This window comes from Thamnophis elegans, chromosome 1 (assembly GCF_009769535.1).
Source record: "Thamnophis elegans isolate rThaEle1 chromosome 1, rThaEle1.pri, whole genome shotgun sequence".
Taxonomy (NCBI): domain Eukaryota; kingdom Metazoa; phylum Chordata; class Lepidosauria; order Squamata; family Colubridae; genus Thamnophis; species Thamnophis elegans.
The window spans coordinates 116329082-116351477 of NC_045541.1; the positions used below are offsets into that span (position 1 = coordinate 116329082).

The 22396-nt window shown below is 36.1% G+C and overlaps 1 protein-coding gene across 1 annotated transcript in view; it reads left to right on the plus strand.

Moving 5' to 3' along the window:
- Positions 1-22396, plus strand: part of LOC116505946 (cytosolic phospholipase A2 epsilon-like) — a 45117-nt gene that overhangs the window by 1373 nt on the left and 21348 nt on the right. Inside the window, 11 exon segments of the mRNA XM_032213457.1 lie at positions 3424-3560; positions 9393-9524; positions 10404-10444; positions 11670-11712; positions 12683-12740; positions 14200-14348; positions 15863-15952; positions 17952-17978; positions 18253-18450; positions 19215-19351; positions 20671-20893. Coding sequence (XP_032069348.1) covers positions 3424-3560; positions 9393-9524; positions 10404-10444; positions 11670-11712; positions 12683-12740; positions 14200-14348; positions 15863-15952; positions 17952-17978; positions 18253-18450; positions 19215-19351; positions 20671-20893 — 1235 coding nt within the window.

The following is a 22396-nucleotide window of genomic DNA, read 5'->3' on the forward strand; positions in this document are numbered from 1 at the left end:
GTATAAGATGCAGCAAGGTTTTGAAGAGGAAAATTTAAAAAAGTTTTTGCACTCTGCAAACCTCCCAAAAACGGCCTGTTTTTCATGAAAACGGGCCCAGTTTTTTTTTTTTTTTTTAAAAAGGGCATGTATAGCCCTTAGGAGGCTTGTAGAGTACTTGGGGGGGGGGACAAGCAAAAAAAAGGCCTGCTTTTTGTGAAAACGGGCCCATTTTTTATCAAAAAAAGGGCATGGATAGTCTTTAAGAAGCTTATAGAGTGCTGCTGGGCCCCGGGGTGGGGGAGGAAATGGGCCATTTTTGCTCATTTCTGTCCTCCACAGCCCCCAGAAGCTCTCTGAAAGCCTTCTAAAAGCTATGTACAGCCATTTTGGTGAAGGGGGCAGAGTTTTGGGAGGCACAAAATGCTGTATTCAGTGTATAAGACGCACCCAGATTTTCAGCTTCTTTTTTGAGGGAAAAAGGTGCATTTTATACTTTGAAAAAATACGGTAGTTCAATAAACAAGTAGCAGAGGAAACCTGCTGAAAAGTCCCATTTCTCAAGGAAGCATCTCTCTTCCCATACAGAAGTGTGTGTTTTAAAGGGTGGGATGGGTGAGTCAAAAAAGGCAAAGATTGCGGTTTTTCATGCAATTGAAGCTTTGTCTCTTTTTAACATGTCCCACATGCACAAAGCATATAAATAAAAGGAGATGCAGCTTCCATTGCTTAGTTATAGCCATCATCATGAACATTTTTGATCCTCCTGCCTGTGGATACTTCTGTGCTAGTTTGTTAATATGCAGGCACTAATCCCCGCAGAGGTTTCTTCAGTTTTGAATACTATTATAATCTGTCCAAAATATTAAAAAGTGATTTAATTCTTTCAGTGCGTTCAGTAGAAAAGTTGATATCTGACCAAAGGATTTGCTTCTCTTTTGCATGTAATGCACAATTATTTTAAATCCTACTACAACTTCTATAAGCTATCTGTTCTGACCCCCCTCCTTGTTTGTTCACAACGACAGCCAGACAGAACTTCAAGGAAATATCTTTATCAGTCCTGGCTCAAGCTGGCTGCGAGCCCAAAATAAACATAGATAAAGTCTCTGGCAAAAAGTTACACAGCCAACGCAAAAACAAAACTCTTACAGCAAACCAGATTTACAGAAAGCAAATCACTTATCCAAGTGCCTCTTTGAATCACTAACTCGAACAGGAATGGAACTGAACTCATGAACAAATGGACGTTGACTTCTGCAGCTAAGGCGTGGCACCATCAGTCTTTTATCCACAGGAGGAGAGCCTTAACGAGCCCCAGCTGCTTGTTATCTTCTCCCGGGAGCATCCTGAAACCACTCACTGATAGCAGCTCCAAAGGCTCCTACCGAGCCACAACAGCTATCTATATGATTTTTGTTATAATTATTATTCATTATGATCGTCTGAATCATAGGCTGGAATTCATCAACAAGGCCAGCAAAAACAAAACGGAAAAGAAGAAAAAAAGTCCATAATAGTCTATAGAAATTCTAATGCAACAAGTAGGATAAAAGCCATAATACTATTAGGAAGGTAACATTTTAATTGTTAATTCATTATAAGGCATCCTCTATCAAGAGGGATAGCTGACTGAGCAGAATTATTTTTTGCAAGCATTGCAAAAGGAAAGGGAACAGTCATGGATTATTTTTTATCAAGCAACTGCTGAAACAAAAAAAAAAAACCCACACCTTTTTTTGTTTCTATGTAAAGACTAGAAATAAAAATTGAAATAAGCAAGAAAATTGTAAGAGAATACCTGTCTGACCTTGATAAATATAAATCACTGGGACCTGATGGAGTTGTGAAGGAACTGGCAGATGTTATCTCAGAATCATTATATCATATCTTTAAAAAATCTTGGAGCACTGAGGAACTACCAGAGGATTGGAAAAGAGCTATGTGGTTTCCATCTTCAAAAAAAAAAAAAAAAAAAAGGTGGGGGGGGGAGGAACAGACCCTGGAAATTACAGACCAATCAGCCTAACAAGATGGGAAGATACTGGAAAGAATAATAATTTTTTTTAAAAAACCTTGATCTGCAAACATCTAGAAACACTTAAACATAACTTAGCAGCGTGAGGCAGCAGCCAAAAAAGCTAATAAAATCCTTGGTTGTATAAAGAGGCATAGAATCAAACTCGTGTGAAGTATTAGTACCGCTTTATAAAGCCTTAGTAAGGCCACACCTGGAATACTGCATCCAGTTTTGGTCACCACATTACAAAAAAGATGTTGACTTTGGGAAAAGTGCAAAGAAAGGAACTAAAATGATTAAAGGCCTGAAGACTAAAACTAATCAAGGACAGAAGCAGCCTGGAATGAAGGAGAAACTTTCCAACAGTGAGCACGGTTAACCAGTGGAGCAATCTGCCTTCAGAAATTGTGGGTGCTTCAACACTGGAGAATTTTAAGAAGAGATTGGACAGTTACTTGTCTGAAATAGTATAGGGTCTCCTACTTGTGCAGGGAGCTGGACTAGAAGACCACCCAGGTCCCTTCCAGCTCTATTCTGATTGATTACACTTCCTCACCTTAGATGAGCTGCCAAAGAAGCAAGATAGTTGTCTACGGTATATTAAAAGCAGTTTCAATAGCTGTACAATATAAAGGAAGGGAATTGTAGATAAAGGTAATCTCTGTTAACTATTCATTGGTAAATAAAATAGAGGGAAAATATCACCCTGTTGTTGCAAAGGTCATTTTTCCCCATAGAGCTTCTTCTTCCTACAGCTTCTTGTATTTCTAGAAAGAACTAGAAACAATTTATGTACAATATATAGTTTTTAAAAAGCATTTTATGTAGCCATTACAGACAAAGGCATCTTCAAAGGATAGCAAATGCGGTCACATGCATTATATTAACACATAAATGATGTGACATACTCCATTTCTGTCATTTGTATGTTGGTATCATGAGGCATATGATATTTTTGGGCCCTGTAAAATAAATCTATTCTTAGAGAATATGTATCAGTTTCTATGCATTGAGCGAATATAGTGAAAGCCACTCAGTACTTATGTAATTCTATGGATTTATGATCTAACCTTTAATGTTCATTCAGCAATCGTGAATTCAGAAATTAGATCTAGTAAAAAAAAAACCTCTTGGTTTCTTTGTACTCTTGGTTATATGCATGTGTATATCAGTGGTGGGTTTCAAAAATTTTTGGAACCTCTTCTGTAGGTGTGGCCTGCTTTCCGGGTCCACTGGTGGAACCTCTTCTAACTGGTTTGGTAGATTTGACGAACTGGTTCTACCGAATAGGTGCGAACTGGTAGGAACCCACCTCTGGTGTATATGATCTTGTCAGGGATTAAAATAAACTTTAATAATAGCATGTCTTTTGGAATGCTGCATTAATCCCTCCTTTAAAAACAATTTTTTTTGAAACCCAACAGTTAGCCAGTCTGATTGCTACGTGAGCTTGTTCCTGCCATCAGCTTCATTTGAAACGGCTCGGACAAAAAACATTAAGGATTGTAAAGATCCGGTATGGAATGAAACCTTCTGCTACAGGATACAGAATCAAGTCAAAGTAAGGCACAAAGTGATCAATATTACTCTTTGAGTTCCTGAACTACATTCAGATTCATATTTTGTAACTATTCAGCTGTTAAGGGGGCAATAATCCAAAATAGTTTTTAGGAACCTATTTATTTAATTCCTGTTTCAGTGCCAGATTGGGGGACGATTACTGGGCATGCATTTGTAAGAAAAGTTTTGTATGACTATAATAATTTTAACAAGGTTTTTTTTGGTAAATACAACATTGCAGTTATTAATAACAGAATTAAACCAAGGTGCTGTAGCAACTGGATTATGATATACAGGTAGTCCTTGATTTACAACAGTTCATTTAATGACCGTTCAAAATTACAATGTCACAGAAAAAAATGACTTATGACTGTTTTTCACACATATGACCATTGCAGCATCCTCATGGTCACGTGATCAAAATTCAGATCCTTGGCAACTGCTTATATTTATGATGGCTGCAGTGTTCCGGGATCATGTGATCACCTTTTGGGACCATCTGACAAGCAAAATCAATGGGAAAGCCAGATTCACTTAACAACCATGTTACTAACTTAACAAATGAAATGATTCATTTAACAATTGTGGCAAGAAAAGTCACTTAACAAATGTTTCACTTAACATTAGTCAATATCAGAAGTGGGGGTCACAAATCATCGCGTCCTAAAGCTTGTTGAAAGAACCAGCTTTTCAAAGTTTTCAGAAAGGGAGAAGCATTGCTTAGTGGAACAATGTCTGTCTCAGGGATTTTAGTAGTTTACAAATGAGAACGTTACCGTATTTTTTGGAGTATATGATGCAGCAAGGTTTTGAAGAAGCAAATTTTTAAAAAAAGTTTTTGCATTCTGCAAACCTCAAAAAAAATGGCCCATTTTTGCGAAAAATGGGGCCGTTTCTCCCCCCAAAAGGTATGAATAGCCTTTATGTGGCTTGCAGAGTGCTCCTGGGGGAGTGGGTGGGGGGCAAAAATGAGCAAAAACCAGCCCATTTTTCGTTAAAAAAGGGCATGGATAGCCTTTAGGAAGCTTATAGAGTTCTCCTGGGGGCTGGGGGAGGGGATAAAATTGAGCAAAAAAATGGGCTGTCTTTGGCTCATTTCTGCCCTCCCCAGCCCCCAGGAGCTGTTTCAGGAGGCAAAAAATGTGGGGTTTCAGGAGGCAAAAAATGCTGTATTCAGTGTATAAGACGCACCCAGATTTTCAGCCTCTTTTTTGAGGGACAAAGGTGCATCTTATACTCCAAAAATATGGTATTTTACAATCCTCTTAAAATAGTTGAGTCAGCTGGCTTGTTACAGAAATTTTTATTTACATGGCTGCTAAAATGCCTTTCATGACAACAGATAGAAAAGTTGTGATAGGTGTGAAGTTAATAAACTTTACATAACAAGAAATCAATTCTTAATAAAGCTGAGTTAAGAAAGACATTATAATGACAGAAAAGTCAATGGGGAAGCCAGAGTCATTTAACAACTGTGTTGTTAACTTAACAATTGCTGAGATTCATTTAACAACCCTGTCAAGAAAGGTCATAAAATGGGACAACTATCTTGGTTAGCTATGGAAACTTGAGTTCAATTGTAATAGTAAGTCAAGAACGTACTGTAGTGGGTTTGCTTTTAGCTAATATCAGTATGTTCTTCATTAACCTTTTTGGCTGAGGTCATACATCTTGGCAAGCCATTTACCTTTGACTAGTTTTGTTCAGTTTTAATTTTGATTTTGAGTTGTAGTTTGTGTCAGTGTTCCAAATATCATGCAGAATTAAATCAGAGTCCAAGGCAGAGCTATCCTTAAAGTTCCAATTTAATAAGATAGACATGTTGGCACATCTGTGGAATCCCAAATCTAAAAGCTTTCTGGAATTCCACCCAGTTGAAAGTTCAGACCTGACAGTTTGATTGGGCAAAACGTGGCAAAACTTTGGCAAAAAGTTGCATGAACTGAACTATTGTGATTGAAATTTTGCTTATGAATAGTGAGCTATGCAAAGCCAGCTACTGTAGGTTTTTTTTTTTACAGAATCATGATTTAGTGCAATATAGGAATCCAACCACTATGATTAATGAGACTTACTTTAGAGAAAGAGGCTTTATATTAGGGAATATTATTACATCACAATATTCTTCATTAACTATTTTTTTGCCAAATGAAATACAGCGTTTGATGCCAATTGGCCTTTGAAAGCCAGTATCTGGTATCTATTTTAGGTCAAAGATATAAACCTTGCCAAACAATGAACTCACAGTGTTTCTTGCTCAGACTCACTTAGCAACAGAAATTTTGGGCTCAGCTGTACTCGTAAGTCAAGGATTACCTGTAAAATGTGGGACAATACCAAAAGAGGACAGAACACAGAACACATACATATTATTACTTTCTGAAGGAAGAACATCAAAAAGTAATCTTAAAACCTAAGAAAATATATCAGGTCTGTATAGTCCATTAGTCTAAATCACAATGGCCACTTATAGAAAGCTCACAAATAGGATTTGGAATAAGAAAAAATTCTCATTCTGCTGTCTGCTTGTAAACTAAATTGAAATTCTATGAACTTCTTAGCTTAAACAAATTCTGCATTATCATTGTGGACATTCATTCATTCATTTCATTCATTCAAAAAAAAACTTTTGCCATAGCTGCTGCTTTTCTCATTGTTTCTAGGTATTTTTAATGAGTACTTATTGCTAAGAAGTTTTAGCAATAGCAATAGCAGTAGACTTATATACCGCTTCATAGGCCTTTCAGGCCTCTCTAAGCGGTTTACAGAGAGTCAGCATATTGCCCCCAACAATCCGGGTCCTCATTTTACCCACCTCGGAAGGATGAAAGGCTGAGTCAACCCTGAGCCGGTGAGATTTGAACCGCTGAACTGCTGATCTAGCAGTAGCCTGCAGTGCTGCATTTAACCACTGCGCCACCTTGGCTCTTCAAGTTCCATCATAATGCTTTCCTTAACTCACAATGTCATCAGTTTGATCAAAGATGTTTTTGTAAACTGGGACATAGACTAAACTGAGCATCCCAAACTAAAGCTAAATTGAAAAGTGTTAGGGAATTCCTAGAACCTTAACACTCAGATAAATCAGCCATCAATAGGCACATAGAGATAAACCATATTTTAATGTATTTAATAAATGTGTATGTCTGCTCCCGTCACTATCTTGAGTGACTTTGGTGATTTATACAACATTCAAAAGAGACAATAAAAAAGCTAAAAAGGAAGATGGCACTTCTTGGGAATCCAAATGTCTCCTTGAAGCAGTCCAAGCTCAGATTAACCGGGATGAACACCAGGAGGAACATCAGGCAAACTATCAAGCAATAAATAATCAAGGAACTACCAACTCAGAGAAAGCAGCTGACCACATCCTAATCAAGGAACTGCCAAGGAGAAAACTATACCCTCACCAATACAGACGGGGTAAGCTACTGTACATAAGCAGAGAGAAAAGCCCACTCCCTTCTAGCACTGAAGATGTTACCTAGATGGATAAAAAAATGTCTGCACAAGAACTTTAGAGGGCATACTGTTATTATTTAATATATACTAACATGATATGTAAACACTAGTACAGTCTTTAAATTATATGAACTGTTAGTTATTAGTCATAAATTATATATGTTCTGTGTTAATTTCTGCTTAATAAAAGCCAGTTCATAGTGGCAAGGATGACCCATAATATGTTTGGTATACCCTGGGTATTAAGCCTAACAGAATAAGTGGCAATTAAACTAAATCACAGCCCCAAATCTACCAATCATTTTGTAAATAGGAGGGAAAAGATACTTCTCACATTACTTTTTGTATGTCACAGCTGATTTTGTTTTATAGTTTAATATTGTTTAATAGTTAGTTTAATATTTGATGTGGCGGAAAAGACCCACTTTTTCAAAGTGTGTCTGCATTGCTGCCACAATCAGAAATGCTGTGGCAAGCTAACTATATGTAAGTGGGAAGAAAACTTGCAAAAGAAGAATGTTGTCTCTCTTCCTCTCCACCAAATTATTATAGCTATCAAGCGCAACCTGCCTATGCTGCCCACCCTTCACTTGCTTTAGTTAAGCAGAAATTACCATAGTACGCAGATAATTTATTTCGTCATAGCTAAAAGTTCATATATTCAAAGATTATACTAATGCTTTCATATAGACTAGTAGACATTGGGTAATAACAGCATGCCTTCTTTGAGTTCTTGGTTGTTTTCCTGCAGATGTTTCATTACTTGGCTAAATAAACCAATTTGGTTGTATTTATTTTGTACAATGACAATAAAGACTATACTATAATATCTTCATTGCTAGAGGGGCGTGGGGTTTTCTCTCTGCTTATGTACAGTAGCTTGCTCTGTCTGTATTGGTGGCAGTGTAGTTTTCTCCTTGGTAATTCCTTGATTAGGTGTGGCCCAATGCCTTGCCTGCATTGGTATTTCCTTGATTGTTTATTGCTTGATTGTTTGCTGATGTTCCTCCTGGTCTTAATCCCTGTTTATCAGGGTGTTGATTGCTGGCAAGGAGGTGTTTGGATCTCCAAAAATTGCCACCTTTTTGTTTCTTTTTTTTGCTTTTTATTGTTTCTTTGGAATGGTGTGTAAATCACCAGAGCTACTAGAGATAATGAGATGGGAGGGGGGGATTTCACATATACATATAATTAATAAATAAAAATGTGATGTTTCTCTATGTGCCTATTGATGGCTGATTTATCTGCATGAAGTTTCCAAGCGGAAACAAAACTGGATATGTTCTTTTAGTTAATTAAAACAATCAGTTTTGTTATTTCTACTAGCTCTATGACTTTTTCTATCCATTCTTTTATTGTGATGCGTGATGTTGTGTGTTTCTGATTAAATTGTTTGTTGTTATAAAAATGGCTAATATTTATTAGGTTGGTTAAGTAAAAAGTTGAGATTATGATTATATTTTATTTTGCTGAAAAAAAGATGAGTCAATGCTTTCCCCCCCGCTTTCCCTGTGTATCTACTTTCTTCCCTGTTTCTTCCCCTTTCCCCTTTCCCTGTCATCTTTATTTTTATGTGTATTTTATAGTTTAAATTTCTTTAAAAAAGAAAGACAATCACTTATATTTCCCCACCTTAAATTATATTATCGAGCAAGCTGTCTATTATGGATAACAGAAAGGATAAGGTCCACAAACAGTATTATAAACCAATTATAGAAGGAGCTGGCTTAGCAACTGGACTTCATGAGGATTTATGTTATAAAGAAGTGTAAGAAGAATTTGAAGGGACATACTATGACAATGATCATTTAAAATATGGAATCTTCTATAACCAAGAATACTCAATGATTCTACCATTAGGTTGCCACCATTTTTTTTTACTTCAAGGACAATTACTGCAAAAAAGATTTAACTGCATATGCCGATGATCCATCTAAACTCAGTTATGACAGATTGAACTATATGATAACATTTGGTTATCAGTTCTCTGTCTAAAGATTTATAGAGAATGTTAGACATCAATAATGATACATGCCACCTGAAGTTCCTTGATAAAACTCTTTTTCACAGAAGCCATTGACAATTTAAAGTCCTATAGTGGAATTATAACTGAAAGATAAATCAAGGAGTAAATTTAAGGTTTATATACAATGTTAGAATCAACTATAGCTATGCTTCCCCAAGATTAGAATTCAAAGACTTATAGTCCTAATACATACTTTGATCTTAAACTATAACTGGAATTCTGTAATGAAAGTGAAATTGCCTTCTTATTTTTGAAGAGAAGAGTCTGCCCACTGAATGTTACTCTCTTTTTGGTTTGGTAGTCTAAATACAAAATCTGATGATGTAAGTTTCCTTCTCTTCTCAGAATATTTTGGAGCTGATTGTTCATGATGAAAACCACTGCCTTTTGGATGGCCAGCCTTTTACTGTTCTCTTTGATGTTGCTAAACTTCAGCTTGAAGAAACAATTTGCCTCACATTTCCATTGGATCCAAAAGTAAGGGGGCAGAATTGCTGGGCAAAGGGAGGACATGATTGACAAGCAACAAAACTATTGACATTTACTGGTGGGGGAATGAGAAGAAATGAACACAGATTTAATGGGAATTTTCAGCTTCAACCCATCTCACCCCACAAACACAACAGGCTAGGAAGGGCAGGATGGGTATTGTAGTATCCTTATTGGTGTTCAGACGTATCGTGGCTAAATTTTCCAAATTCTTTACTACAATTGTTTTTAATGTGTATTGAATTCACATCTGTAAAACAGACATTCAGATGTAATCATTCTTGGAGGTATTATTACCTAATGAGCTTGATGAAATCCCTCAATTTACAGCTTCACAACACAGAAGTGTCTGCAGAAACACTAGTTCTTGCCATCTATTCATGAGTAGCAGCTGTTCACACTATATATGGGTGCTCTCATGAGCTCTCCTTTCCCTAGAGCAATTTCTGTAGTTTGAATCCAGTATCCTATCACCGATTCAGCCATAATGTTGTCCCTCCTGTTTAGGAATGCCTATTCACCATGTCCTCATTAGAACTCCTTCAATATATTGCATATATCCCAAGATATTTAAATTTAATTCTCAGGGAAGTGATAGCAGGAATTGGACAGAACTTTCCTGCTAAAACAGGTACAACACCCTCATAATGAAATGAAGACACAAGACAGTAGAAGGAATATTAAGAGGGCCACCACTTTATTTAACTTAACTACTAGATACTATTACTGCTTAAATCTAGAGTGTGGTAGCTGTAAAAGAAAAGATATCTTAATATAAGAAGTTAACATTTCATTGCATTTTAAAGGAATCTATGTGGAGATAACTCTGTATATGTCATAATGAAATAATGCATTATTTTTTCATAGATTCAAGAAAATCTGGAGGTAGAATTTAGTCTGGAAAATATGTAAGTACTTGCTATACTTTAAAGAATTCGTAACATAAAAAAGCTTCCCTGCCTGCTATGGAAAATATGGACAGGATGGCATTAGATATTGGATAGAACTTGTCCAATTTTGCATGCGTCTGCCTGATATCCTGACATGGAGTATGTGGGCATCTTGGTATTTATACCTTCCATCTCCCTTCAGCCTTCCTTTATTCTTGCAATATTCACCTGGGCTCTCTTTCTCAAATGATGGATCTGAATCTATGATTCTCTCGTCATATGCAATAGACCAAGTAGTAGTAGTAATAATAGTAGCTAACTTCAAATTAGACATATTTCTTTTAATGTATATTCTATCAGATTAGGATTACAAAAAATCCACGTGACCCTCAGATGATAAAAAGGGGAACCTTTTCTGTTATTCATAGTCTTATAATTCTGCCCAGATAATATGGAAAAGTGCCAGTTGGATTAATTAGGAGTGAGATTGGTCATCATTTCAATGGGAAGATTGGTGTTTGGGCAAATGATTTGGCAGGTCTTTTCCCCAATGCTAAGTTAGAACATTCTATGCCTAGCTTTAAGACATTAGGAGTCCTTACCAACTTAAATTTTACTGTCCTCTCTGCCAATCCCTGCTGTATCTTTAAAGCTCCTATTAAGACTTGTTGCTGCATAGTGATTTTGGCTATAGATAGTATATTAAGAAAAGATTCTGATTAAATGTTTTACTTTTGCAGCCCTCTTCCTTTCTCATTGTCATGACCCATCACAAAGATATCCAGCATGATGATTTTTATGCTATGGTCCAGTCCAGGGGTAGGATTGAAAAAAAATTAGAAACTGGTTCTCTGCCTGGTTGCTGTGTGGGTGTGGCCATAGGGGCATGGCCTAGTCAGCTTCCTGCACCACGGCTGGGGTGTGTGTGTTTTGCCCCCCCAGGCTTTGCAGGTTTTTTTTTGAGCCTCCAGGAGGGCAAAAATGGTGTCCCCTGGACTCCAGGGCCTTCTGGAGGCCAGAAACGGACCCGTTTCCAGACTTCCAGTAGGCCCATTTTTTGCCCTACAAGTGATAAACCTATAATCAGTTTTAAAAGTTTCACATTAGAATGTAGTTAAATTGTAGCCAAAGTAAGTTAATGTAGAGTGTAATGTCATTAATTCATGTCACCCTGAATTAAATAAAAGGCACATTTAAATAACCAAAATCTGTTACATGCATTTTTATTTTTATTTTTTTTCAGTTCAGCTCCTCCTGAGAATATTGTTACTAATGGTGTACTAGTGGTAATTTCCATTTTGCTTTTTTTCTCTTTTTAAAAATCATGTTATTGTAGTCATATGGATATTTTAACTCTGCACTCCCTAAATTTGGCTTAATCTTGTGTGTGGGTGTGGGTTTGTGAGTAGAGTGGGCGAGTGCAATTAGTTGAGGTGGATAGTACAAAGTTTCACCATAATGAAATGAGACATAAAAAAGCCTCTATAGACATAAAGAGAGTTTCTTTACCTTTGTGGTATGAATAAGAAAATCACACAGGAATTATGCCTTTAATTATTAATTTCCAGCTACTACAAAGGCTTCAAAACGTGCCATAAACTGGTCAGGCTAGCTTAAACATTATGAAGTAAAGTCCATCACATTTAATTCAGTTTCCTCTCACATAAGTAGGCATGAAGTCTGAAAGAGGTGGGTGGATAGATGGACGGACGGACGGATGACAGAGAGACAGACAGACAGACAGACCGATATAGAGAGAAATACAGTAGGTAGGTAGGTAGATAGGTAGATAGGTAGATAGGTAGATAGGTAGATAGGTAGATAGGTAGATAGGTAGATAGGTAGATAGGTAGATAGGTAGATAGGTAGATAGGTAGATAGGTAGATAGGTAGATAGGTAGATAGGCAGGCAGGAAGGCCTCTCAGGCAATTTAAGGGTCTTTTGTTTAGAAAAGTTTAGCAGAATCACGGCATCTCTACAGAGGCAATTACATTTACATTTTGGTTCCTATTTGAATCAATTTCAGAACCAAACATAGATGCCTCCCACATTTTAGTGCTCTCATTATTCATGAAAAATTATGTATAACTTTACATATTTAAAATAGGTACATAATTCTAATTCGGCTATTATTTTAGGTATTTGTTTAGATATTTCCTGGCTAATTCTCATGTTGTAAAACATTCTCATTGATGTTCTAATTCTTTCAAAACTATCTTGCTTTGACCACTAAGATTTCCTTCTCCTTTTGATAGTCCCGTGAAATTTCCTGCTTGGAGATAGAAGTGAATAATATGAAACATGTTTCAAAAGGTAATACTTGGAAATGTATTGTTTTATATTTATTTTTAATTTAAAATCTTATATATATTGTTTTAATACCCTGTTTCCCTTAAATAAGCTCTCCCTGGATAATAAGCCCAATCGGGCTTTTCAGCGCATGCACTAAAATAAGCCCTCTCCCCAAAATAAGCCTTCCCCCAAAATATTGCAACACAGCAGCAGCCATGAGGTGATCATGCTCGCCACCACCTATGGCTCAAAAATAATAAAACCTGCCCGAAAATAAGGCCAAGTGCTTATTTTGGGGTGAAAAGAAAATAAGACCCTGTCTTATTTTCGGGGAAGCACGGTAGTCATTGGCCAATGACGTAAAAGATGAATCACATGAATCAGATAAATGATGTTGATCACAGAGTAAAAAAGTGTACAATACAAATGTGATTACCGTATATACTCAAGTATAAGCCGCCTCGGCTTATACTCGAGTCAGTGAAAAATTTCCCCGAAATGGAGGAGAAAAAGGAGTGGGGCCATGCCGCTGGGTGACGTTCGTGAATGGCCCGGCGCCCCTGTGAGTTTCCCCTCCCTCTGTGTCAGTTTGCCGTGCAGCGCGCACCGCACCATCCCCCCTCCTCACGTTCTAATGTAATGCAGGGCTGTCTTACGATTCCCCTTCCTCCCCCTCCTGCCGCTCTGCAACGATGTACCACCTCCTCCTTGTTATGGCAAGCAGCCACATAGCGATGTCCCACCTCTTCTGGTACAGTGATCCAATGATAGGAATCACTGTGCCGTGTGTCATAGGAGGCGGGACATCGCTCCCGCGGCTGCACAGGACATCATTACCGGTAGCTGCTGCATTTCCCACCCTAGGCTTATACTCGAGTCAATAACTTTTCCAGTTTTTTTGTGGTAAAATTAGGTGCCTCGGCTTATATTTGGGTCGGCCTATACTCGAGTATATACGGTAGTTAATTCCAATACATATAGATTATTCACTCCAGATAGACTCAAGGTGGTATATGTAACTAAGCAAAACCTGACAAAAGAAGATCCCTCTATTATTTAAATCTCAGATTCCCTACAGAAAGGCTTCTGCCTTGAATGCCCATCGAAACATCATTCAGGAGTGAAATAATTAGAGATCTGGAGGCAAAGTGTTTTGTGAAAAGGGAAAATAATATTCTTTGTTCCCTGTCTCAGGGCACAGAAAACAACTTCGCTTGCCCTTCTGGATCAAATACACTGGATATATTGGTTCTCTGTGGTGCAGGTTGTCTCTACAAGTATGAGAGATTACTATAAATTATGACACATCTAGATATTACTAAAACATTAGGTTTTATGTAATGGTGGAGTCCACTTTAGAGAATAAAGTAATATTTTACTTTAGCAGTTATCTGTTTCTTTTATATTTTCATGGGATGCAAGTTAAGTCTGACATTAATGAAGGAGTTCCCTGTGTAACTGTATATTTCCTTCTCCACAGATGAAATTGCTTTATTTACTATGCAAGGATGCTATGAAGAATCTCAGAAACTTCCATTGACTTCTATTCCTCTTGAATTTCAATGCATCAAGTATAAAGAATCTGCCCTACAAGTTGAATTACTAAAGAATTTGTGTGGCACAAATTCCGTATGTTTTTAAGACACATTTTAATTCACAAATCAAAACAAACCTATTTCAATTACTTGTTCTATAGCATACATTTGTTTAGAATATAAATATAGAGGCAGGACCTCTACCTCTAACAACTTCTAGGGATATCTAGCCATCATTGGATTTAGTTAACATCTGTTATAACACTGATAGGTACACTTGTGATCTGTCTCATGATACTTACTCTCTCTATATATAAAAGATGTGAGCAGAAAACCTATTTTCTTCTTTTATTAAACCTAATAAAATAATAATATGGCATTTTCTAAGATCAACAACAGTATTGCAACATAAACTTCCTTGAGCTTTCCATCATATTATGGAAATGCATTATTCTCAATCGAGTGATACTTTAATTTGCTGATACAGCTAAACCTATTCAGTCGACTTTAGTTGGATGTGAATCATACACTGTTCATTAATTCTAACTAATTTGGTTGTACCCAATAAGGTTTGCCCACATATGGCAGTTTAATATGAAGGTTAAACTTTCCGTGTTGGTGTTTGTGTTTGTATATGCACATTAACCTGTGTCTTCCAATGTAAATGTGCAGACAGATTAGGAGCGAGGACTTTGGGAGTTGAAATGGCAAATTAAATTCAGTGTTCCAGAATATGGGGATCAGGTGAATAATAGCAGAGGTAAAACTCACTTTAACTCTTTTTAGTTAGCAATATCCATTCACCCCACTCTGTGCTCAAGAAAAATGCTAAGTATCTAGCCTGCACTCTAGTTCATTGGAACAAGAGGAAGTGGGAGCTGTCAACAAAGAAAGAGCATCACCTGCTCTTATTGTGAATGTTTCCAAAATGTTTCTTTTGTTAATTATTGTTAATTATTCATATAGAACATGATTTTGATACAGCCACCTCATAAGTACATTAAACAGCTATCTCTAACAACAGAGCTTCATGAGACAATAGAAAGTTGCTAATTAATTAAATTTACTATAACTATAACTGGCAAAAAACCAAAAAAAATTAGCCCAATTGCCATGATTCAATTTTTAGACACCCTGGCCTGGATCATTGAGAGGCTTTATTAACATTGCAATGCATTTTGGGAAAGAAAACCCCTGAAGTTGATGTGACAAGAGTTGGTACATCCCAACAACTCTCTGCCTAACTAACTTGCTCGAACTGATGAAGCTGCTTAGATGAGCAGCAAAATGTCTCAGACTAGCAAAAAAATTAACAAATAAAACAATGAGTCATCTTGCCATGATTCAACCTTGAGGCATGTTTTCCTGGATGATTGACAGTCTTCATTGACTAACATAGCATACTTTTTGATTTAAAAAAAATCCAGGTTTTTAAAATCATCATTACAGCCAATAGAAATATGATCTGTAATAAACTGAAGATGCTCTTGCTTTAATAGCTGTTGCTGTGGGTTAATACAACAAATTAACAGTGCAATCCTGTAGATATCTACCTAGAAGAAAGTTCCACTGAGTTCAAGATTTGCAACAATCTGTTATATTTTTTAGTATTTTTCAGATAGAAACACAGATAAAACGGTTTGTCTTACTTTACCTCTGGATTCAATCTCTATGGAAAAAGAAGTCATTATAGACCAGGTAAATACTGCTTCATGGTGCAATATAGAAAATCTTTAATATTTTTTAAAAGATTAAAAACTTAATTTTATATTGCAAAAAGAGGGTGGCTCAATATGTTATTGTGAATTAAACATGTAAATTAACCTTTAAGGTAACAAATATAGAGGAATAATCTCATCTTTAAACAATTGAACTTTTCATTTTGTGGATTCCAATCATCCCAACCATTCTGGCCAATGGAAAGGGATGTTTGAAATAGTTCAAAGATATCTGAGGAGGGCACATCTTCCCTCTCCACACACACACGGGACAATGTGGGAACTCCCAAAAGGTCTTCAGGAAAGATCTTTTAGAGATACTAAGAATTTTTTGACTCTGAAGGCATGTGCTCAGTTGTGACTTCCAATTCCTCGGGTAAAGTAAGGAAAATGTTATTATGCAAACATGTAGATGAAATGTTACAAACAGACAAGATAAAATTGCTATACAGGTATTTACAACCAATCCCTTACAACTAGTCAACTATTCAAAGTTACAATGGACCACACCCCCAGTCACATGACTGCATTTCGGACAGTCGGCAACAGGCACACAATTTGGAGTGTTTGCATTATCCCACAGTCATTTAATTGCAATTTACAAAGTTGATGGGGTTCTGTATTTCCAGTTTTGGCAAAAACAACCCATAGTAATGAGTTCTCTTAATGAGTACTGCAAGAAAAGGCTGTAAAATTGGGTCAGTCACATAGATGATCTACTTTATGACTGTTAGACTTACAACAATAATGGGCAGGCTCCAGTATAGTTATAAGTCAAGGACTACATGTGCTTTGGTACTTGCATAAAATGTGAGGTATCAAACATTTCAAACATGTATGACACGGGTTTCAAACTCGCTGCATCACATTGCTGTCACAGTACATCTCACCACGTTTTCCCCATTTGCGGAGCTGGAGTGGGCATGGCCTGCCCTGTCCATGGGCTGCCAGTTTGATACCCTGATGTAGGAAGATGTTTGCAATGTCACCCAACATGAAGAAATTATGTGAGATGATTCACAGAAATCATGACATTTGTTCGATTTAAAAATCTTTTTCATTTGTTTATTGGAGAAGTAGAATAAGAAACCAATAATAAAGATTATTTCTTATGGCATTTGTCCTTTAAACTTCAAGAAGATTTTGAAATGTAAAAATTAATTTGTTTTTGTGATTTGCCTGTTATTATTATTTAGCATATGATAAAAACATGACAAAGAGAAGTAAACATATACACTTCATATACAATTACAATCCATGTAATTATTTACAAAACTTTTATGTGGGTACGGCAGAGACCTCATAACTGGATGTCCAATTCAACTATCCAGGCGATCGCCTCTGGTGTTGCTTCATGCAAGTCTTCTAAGGAACCAGAGAATCATGGGCACTCTTGAACAATATGTTTAATATTTTAATGGTTAATTTGCCTGTCATGCTTAACTTATCTACCATCTATTATGTCTATTATGAGCTTTATATTAAATTCAATGGCTCACAGAATTTGATCAAACAAAAATCTTAATTAGAGAAGGTATAGTTTTCCTTGATTTGCCTGATTTATGGGAGTGTCCGATTTGATTTTCAAGTTTGCTAAGATTGCTTTGAAGAGATTTTGTTGCTTTGTGGACAGCTTATAGCACAGTGATTTTTGAGATGTTTTTCTTTGATATATAGAAGAATAACCCTTTTAAGAGGATTGTGATGGTTGTGCTATAGTTGATTGGTGTATGGGTTGACTCAAGTTCATTGTGTTAGAAAATGTTATATAAATATTTAGTCCTTTTTCTGGAATTCAAAATATAATTGTTCCTGTGTAAAGGAGGGAGCAAAGGAATATGTAGGTGAATATAGAAATTGATGATTTTTCCATAAAAATGTCAGGAAGTGATCTCAAAAAGTCTCTTGCAAATAAACAATAATTAACTTTCAATTAAACAAAATTTATCAAATTATTAACAATATTTTTTTATCTCTAGGACAAATCAATTGACTTACGTGTAAAGGTAAAAGAATGGTAAGAGAAAATACTTCAATTTATTGATTGACAGTGGTTCATCAAGCTGGATTTACTAGATAACTAGATTTTTTCCATAATGATCTGTCCCTAACCTGGTTTTTCAATCTTGCAATGATTTTTATGCATGATGCAATAATCACTGCTGTCCCCACTATCATCTGAAGTGTTTCAGTCTTATGGCTGGGTTAGGATGGAAGTGTGATTTTGCTTGCGTTTCTTTTCCATATTACTGGATATTTTTATATTGGATATTATTATAGTGTTTTCCAAAATTAATCGTAACAGTGATATTTTATTTGTTTCATCGTGGACTACATGCAAGGCAAAAAGAGCTTGATGTGTGTTTAGACTACGAACTGTGTCCAGATGAACAAGTATTTATACAGAAAAGGAAGAAAATTGTAGCAGATGCCCTGAAAAGGGTTCTTTGCATGGACAATGATTTGCAAGATCATGAGGTATGTAAAGCATAACCATTGCAATTCAGTATGGAAAATTAAGATTTAGTTTTCCATTAATTATCTAGACTTCTGACAAACCTAAACATAGATGGAAGAGTTCTGATTTAAAAATAGGATGGAGAAGATTGATAAATGAATACATTGGTAATTTATCTAGGTTAGACAGAGAAATATTTTGGTCTTGGGTAACATTTTCACAACATATGGGCAGACTTAACCATAGTTTCAACTAGGAAACTGTGAGTATCCTAGACTAAGCCAAGTCCAAAAACTCCCCAAAATTCCTGGCAGCCTGGTTCACAGACAAATCAGCTATCAAAAGGTACATAATGATAAACTAAACTATATTCCATTCAAAAGAGACAATCAAAAAACCAAAAAAGAAGCAAAAAGACCTATCAACAATCAACACCCAGATAAGCAGAGACTAATAGCAAAATGAACATTAGACCAACAATCAATAAGCAAACAACACCACAATCAAGTAATTACCAATTAAGACAAACAAGGTAATAGTAAACAGCTGCCTAATCAAGGAATCACCAAGACCACTCCCACTAACACTGACAAGGCAAGTATATACAATAATAGCAAACTCTACTACTAGTACTTGAGTTATTATTAATTATTTAGAAAAAAATCTGAGAATTTTTCTCCAATTTTGATTTGTGAAGTCACTTGGCCATTGTTATTTGCTCCTATTAATCATTGATAAAATGAGGGTTTTTTCCCCACTTCATTGGGCTTTATTTGTTGAACAGGTACCTGTGGTGGCTATCATGGCCACAGGAGGTGGAGCTCGGGCATTTACAGCTTTACATGGCCATTTACTTGGTCTTCAGAAACTGAATCTCTTAGACTGCTTCACATACATTTCTGGATCTTCTGGTTCTACTTGGTAAGAAGATAAGCGAAGGATTTTTTAAAAATGCATCTACCTATCATGGATTCTGACAAGAAGAGTTGCCTTATGGTGAGATGGATGGCCACAAATGTAATAAATAAATAAAATCAATAAATAAATACATTCATCTTGGCTGTTCATATTATACTCTTGCTAATAAACATAATCTTTGAAATGTCACTCTAAGTTGATGAGGAAATGGGATTGATGGGCAGAATTCATATATTTACAATTTATTTATTTATTTAAAACATTCCTTTATCTTCCCATATTTTAACCAAATGCCACAGAAAATGCCTTTATCCTAATTCCCATCCAATGATAGTATTTAAGTGAAGTATCTGATCTGGTAGTTTTAAAAAATGCAATAAAATTAAAGCAAAAATCTGTTCACTTCGTGTGTACAGAATAATGATATTAACTGCTCTGATTTTTTTAAAAAAAGGAATTGTGGGAGCATACACATGGGGCAGTTCTCATTCATTAAACTTGTCAGTTTGCCTTGGGTAGGCTTCTGTTCAGGTTGGATGGAAGTGTGATTTAAGCTTTGGAAGAAAGGGCAGGTAAGCAGGATGAAATATCCAAATATGCAGTAAATATATAAATTGCATAATCAGGTTGGAGAGTTCTGTTCTTGGTTTTGTTTTAAATTCGAATGCCTTTTGTCAAGTCCAAGAACGACACATGATGATTCCTCCAAACTGACTTGTTTACTCTTTCATATCTTGCCAAACTGAGCACTTTAGAATCTGCATATACCATATATTCTGTGAATTATTAGATCATCTTCATTAGGTCATCTTCATCCTCTTTCTCTCATGCATAAGATCTGGACTGAGTTGCCTCTTTTCCCTCTGGCGTATAACCCATCCCTCCCAGGGATCCACCTCCTTACTATATTCCAACACACATTTCCTGCCTTCGTGGTCTTGTTGTATGTTTAAAAAATCATCTTTGGCAGATTAGCAATAATTTTCCATGGTAGTTCAAAAACAGAGGAAAAAATTTACAAATGTGAAAATGACTTTTTAAAATTTCTTTGGGCTGACTTGGCCAAAACCGTGGGTCTGCATTTTTTGGGTAGGCTGAATTAATTGTGGTAGGTTCTGCTTATTTTCACTATTATTGAATATTTAAAGGTATTTTGGCAGGAAAAATCCTAAAGTTGCATCACAATTCTTCTTTTTAAAGAGTTTTTAAATTAGCATGATAATTAAGTGATTAAATATTAAATAATATTAAATTGTGCTAATAACCCTTAATATAATTTAGGTAATTGTAACTCTCATTATCAAGATGTGTCTTTTTTGTAGGACACTTTCAAATCTGTATGAAGATCCTGGTTGGTCACAGAAGGATCTTTTGGGACCAATTGCAGAAGCTCGCAAAAACATGTCCAAATGCAAGCTGGATTGCTTTACATTAGACCACTTAAAAGAATACCATGATATTCTGAAGCAGCGGAAAGAGGATGGCTACAAAACTTGCATTACTGATATCTGGGGACTTTTTATTGACCAAGCATTAGGAAATGGGGTAAGAGATATTTCTGATTTCTCAATTATTAAAAGGTTTTGATTTCTCAATTATTAAAAGGTTCTGAATATACATGCTGAAAGATCAAAGTAATGCAAGCAACATGATAGCCTTATCTAGACATTCAGTTTGAATGTGCAGAGTACAAAAACGTGGTATAGGGTTGAAGTACCTGGGCTGATCCGCCCCGCCCCCAAAGTTTACATTCACATTATGCTGCCTCTTCTTCTGACCTCTTCACATCCAATGCAAAGGTTATGAGGAAATTCTAAGTGTCTTCAGTGGAACTTACATTGAACACTCCTTATGCTTATCATGAGGTTCATAACAATGGAACAGGTGAAGATGTCACATTGGGTTGTAGAACACATGGTGGGCCTCTATATAATTTATGTGTTCAATATATCCAAATCAAACATCTATGGAGATTCTCAGTCGTCCAGCTCATAGTTGCCCCAAAGGTGATTTAGATAGGGAGTTCCTAAACACATAGCACAACATAGGAGAATAAATATTTTAAAGAAATATAATGTTTGATTCATTGTTGGTAGATTTATTTTTACCTTTGTTTGGCATGAATATATATGTATGGGTTTTTTACCAGGTTTTTTAATATCCCAAAAATACTTTTTCAAAGAAAAATAAGAAAGTCCATTTGCCTTTTGAAAAAATTGCCTTTGGGACATTTGGGACACTGGCATAATTATGGAACTAATAGCAAAAACACACTTCCCAGGTCTCATTGCATGATATTATTTTGAGAAAGTCACTGGGGCATATCTATTCTGTTGGACACAATGATCGCAATTTGGCAAATAAAATGGCAGATAATCCCAGTGAGAAGGAGAAGGAAATCTTAGGGGCTTTCTTAGAACTAAATGAATGTGGACTATAGATTTTTCCCCCAAGTCTCTTTTCTGATGTTATAATTGGGAGAGTACATATTACTAGAATTCTTTAACAATAGGGTACTTAAGATTCAAAAGGAAGAGTTGAAATATTGTCAAAATCTATCTTCTAAGAAGTAGATTTTAGTTATTTGTAAATGAATTCTTTTAATACTGTTAGCCCCAACTATTAGGCTAAGAGGGGAAGGTAGGTATAAGACCCAAGTTTATTGCTTCCTTCAGCAATTTAAATATGTTCAAACAGGGCCTACCATGTGTAATAGTATGTGTGAATGATTTTTGGAGGCAGCAGGAAGATCCACAAACTAGACTACCTTCATGTAAAAGATAGTTCAACTAATAGAAGGAGGAGGGTGAGAAGCATTTCAGAAAAGACCCTCCCATGATTTCTAGAGAGGAAAGAAGAAGAGAAAAACTTTCAATCTGATAAGATTATGTCAACATAGCCTTACAATAAAAGTAGAGAGAGTCTCATAATTGTGTTTCTTGAATGGAACTGAAGGAGTTGCTTGGATGAGAAGCAAAACATTTTCAAAAGAAAATGTTGCCTTTTGTAAAAAGCACCTTTGGGACAACCCTGGCCTAGATGAGAATC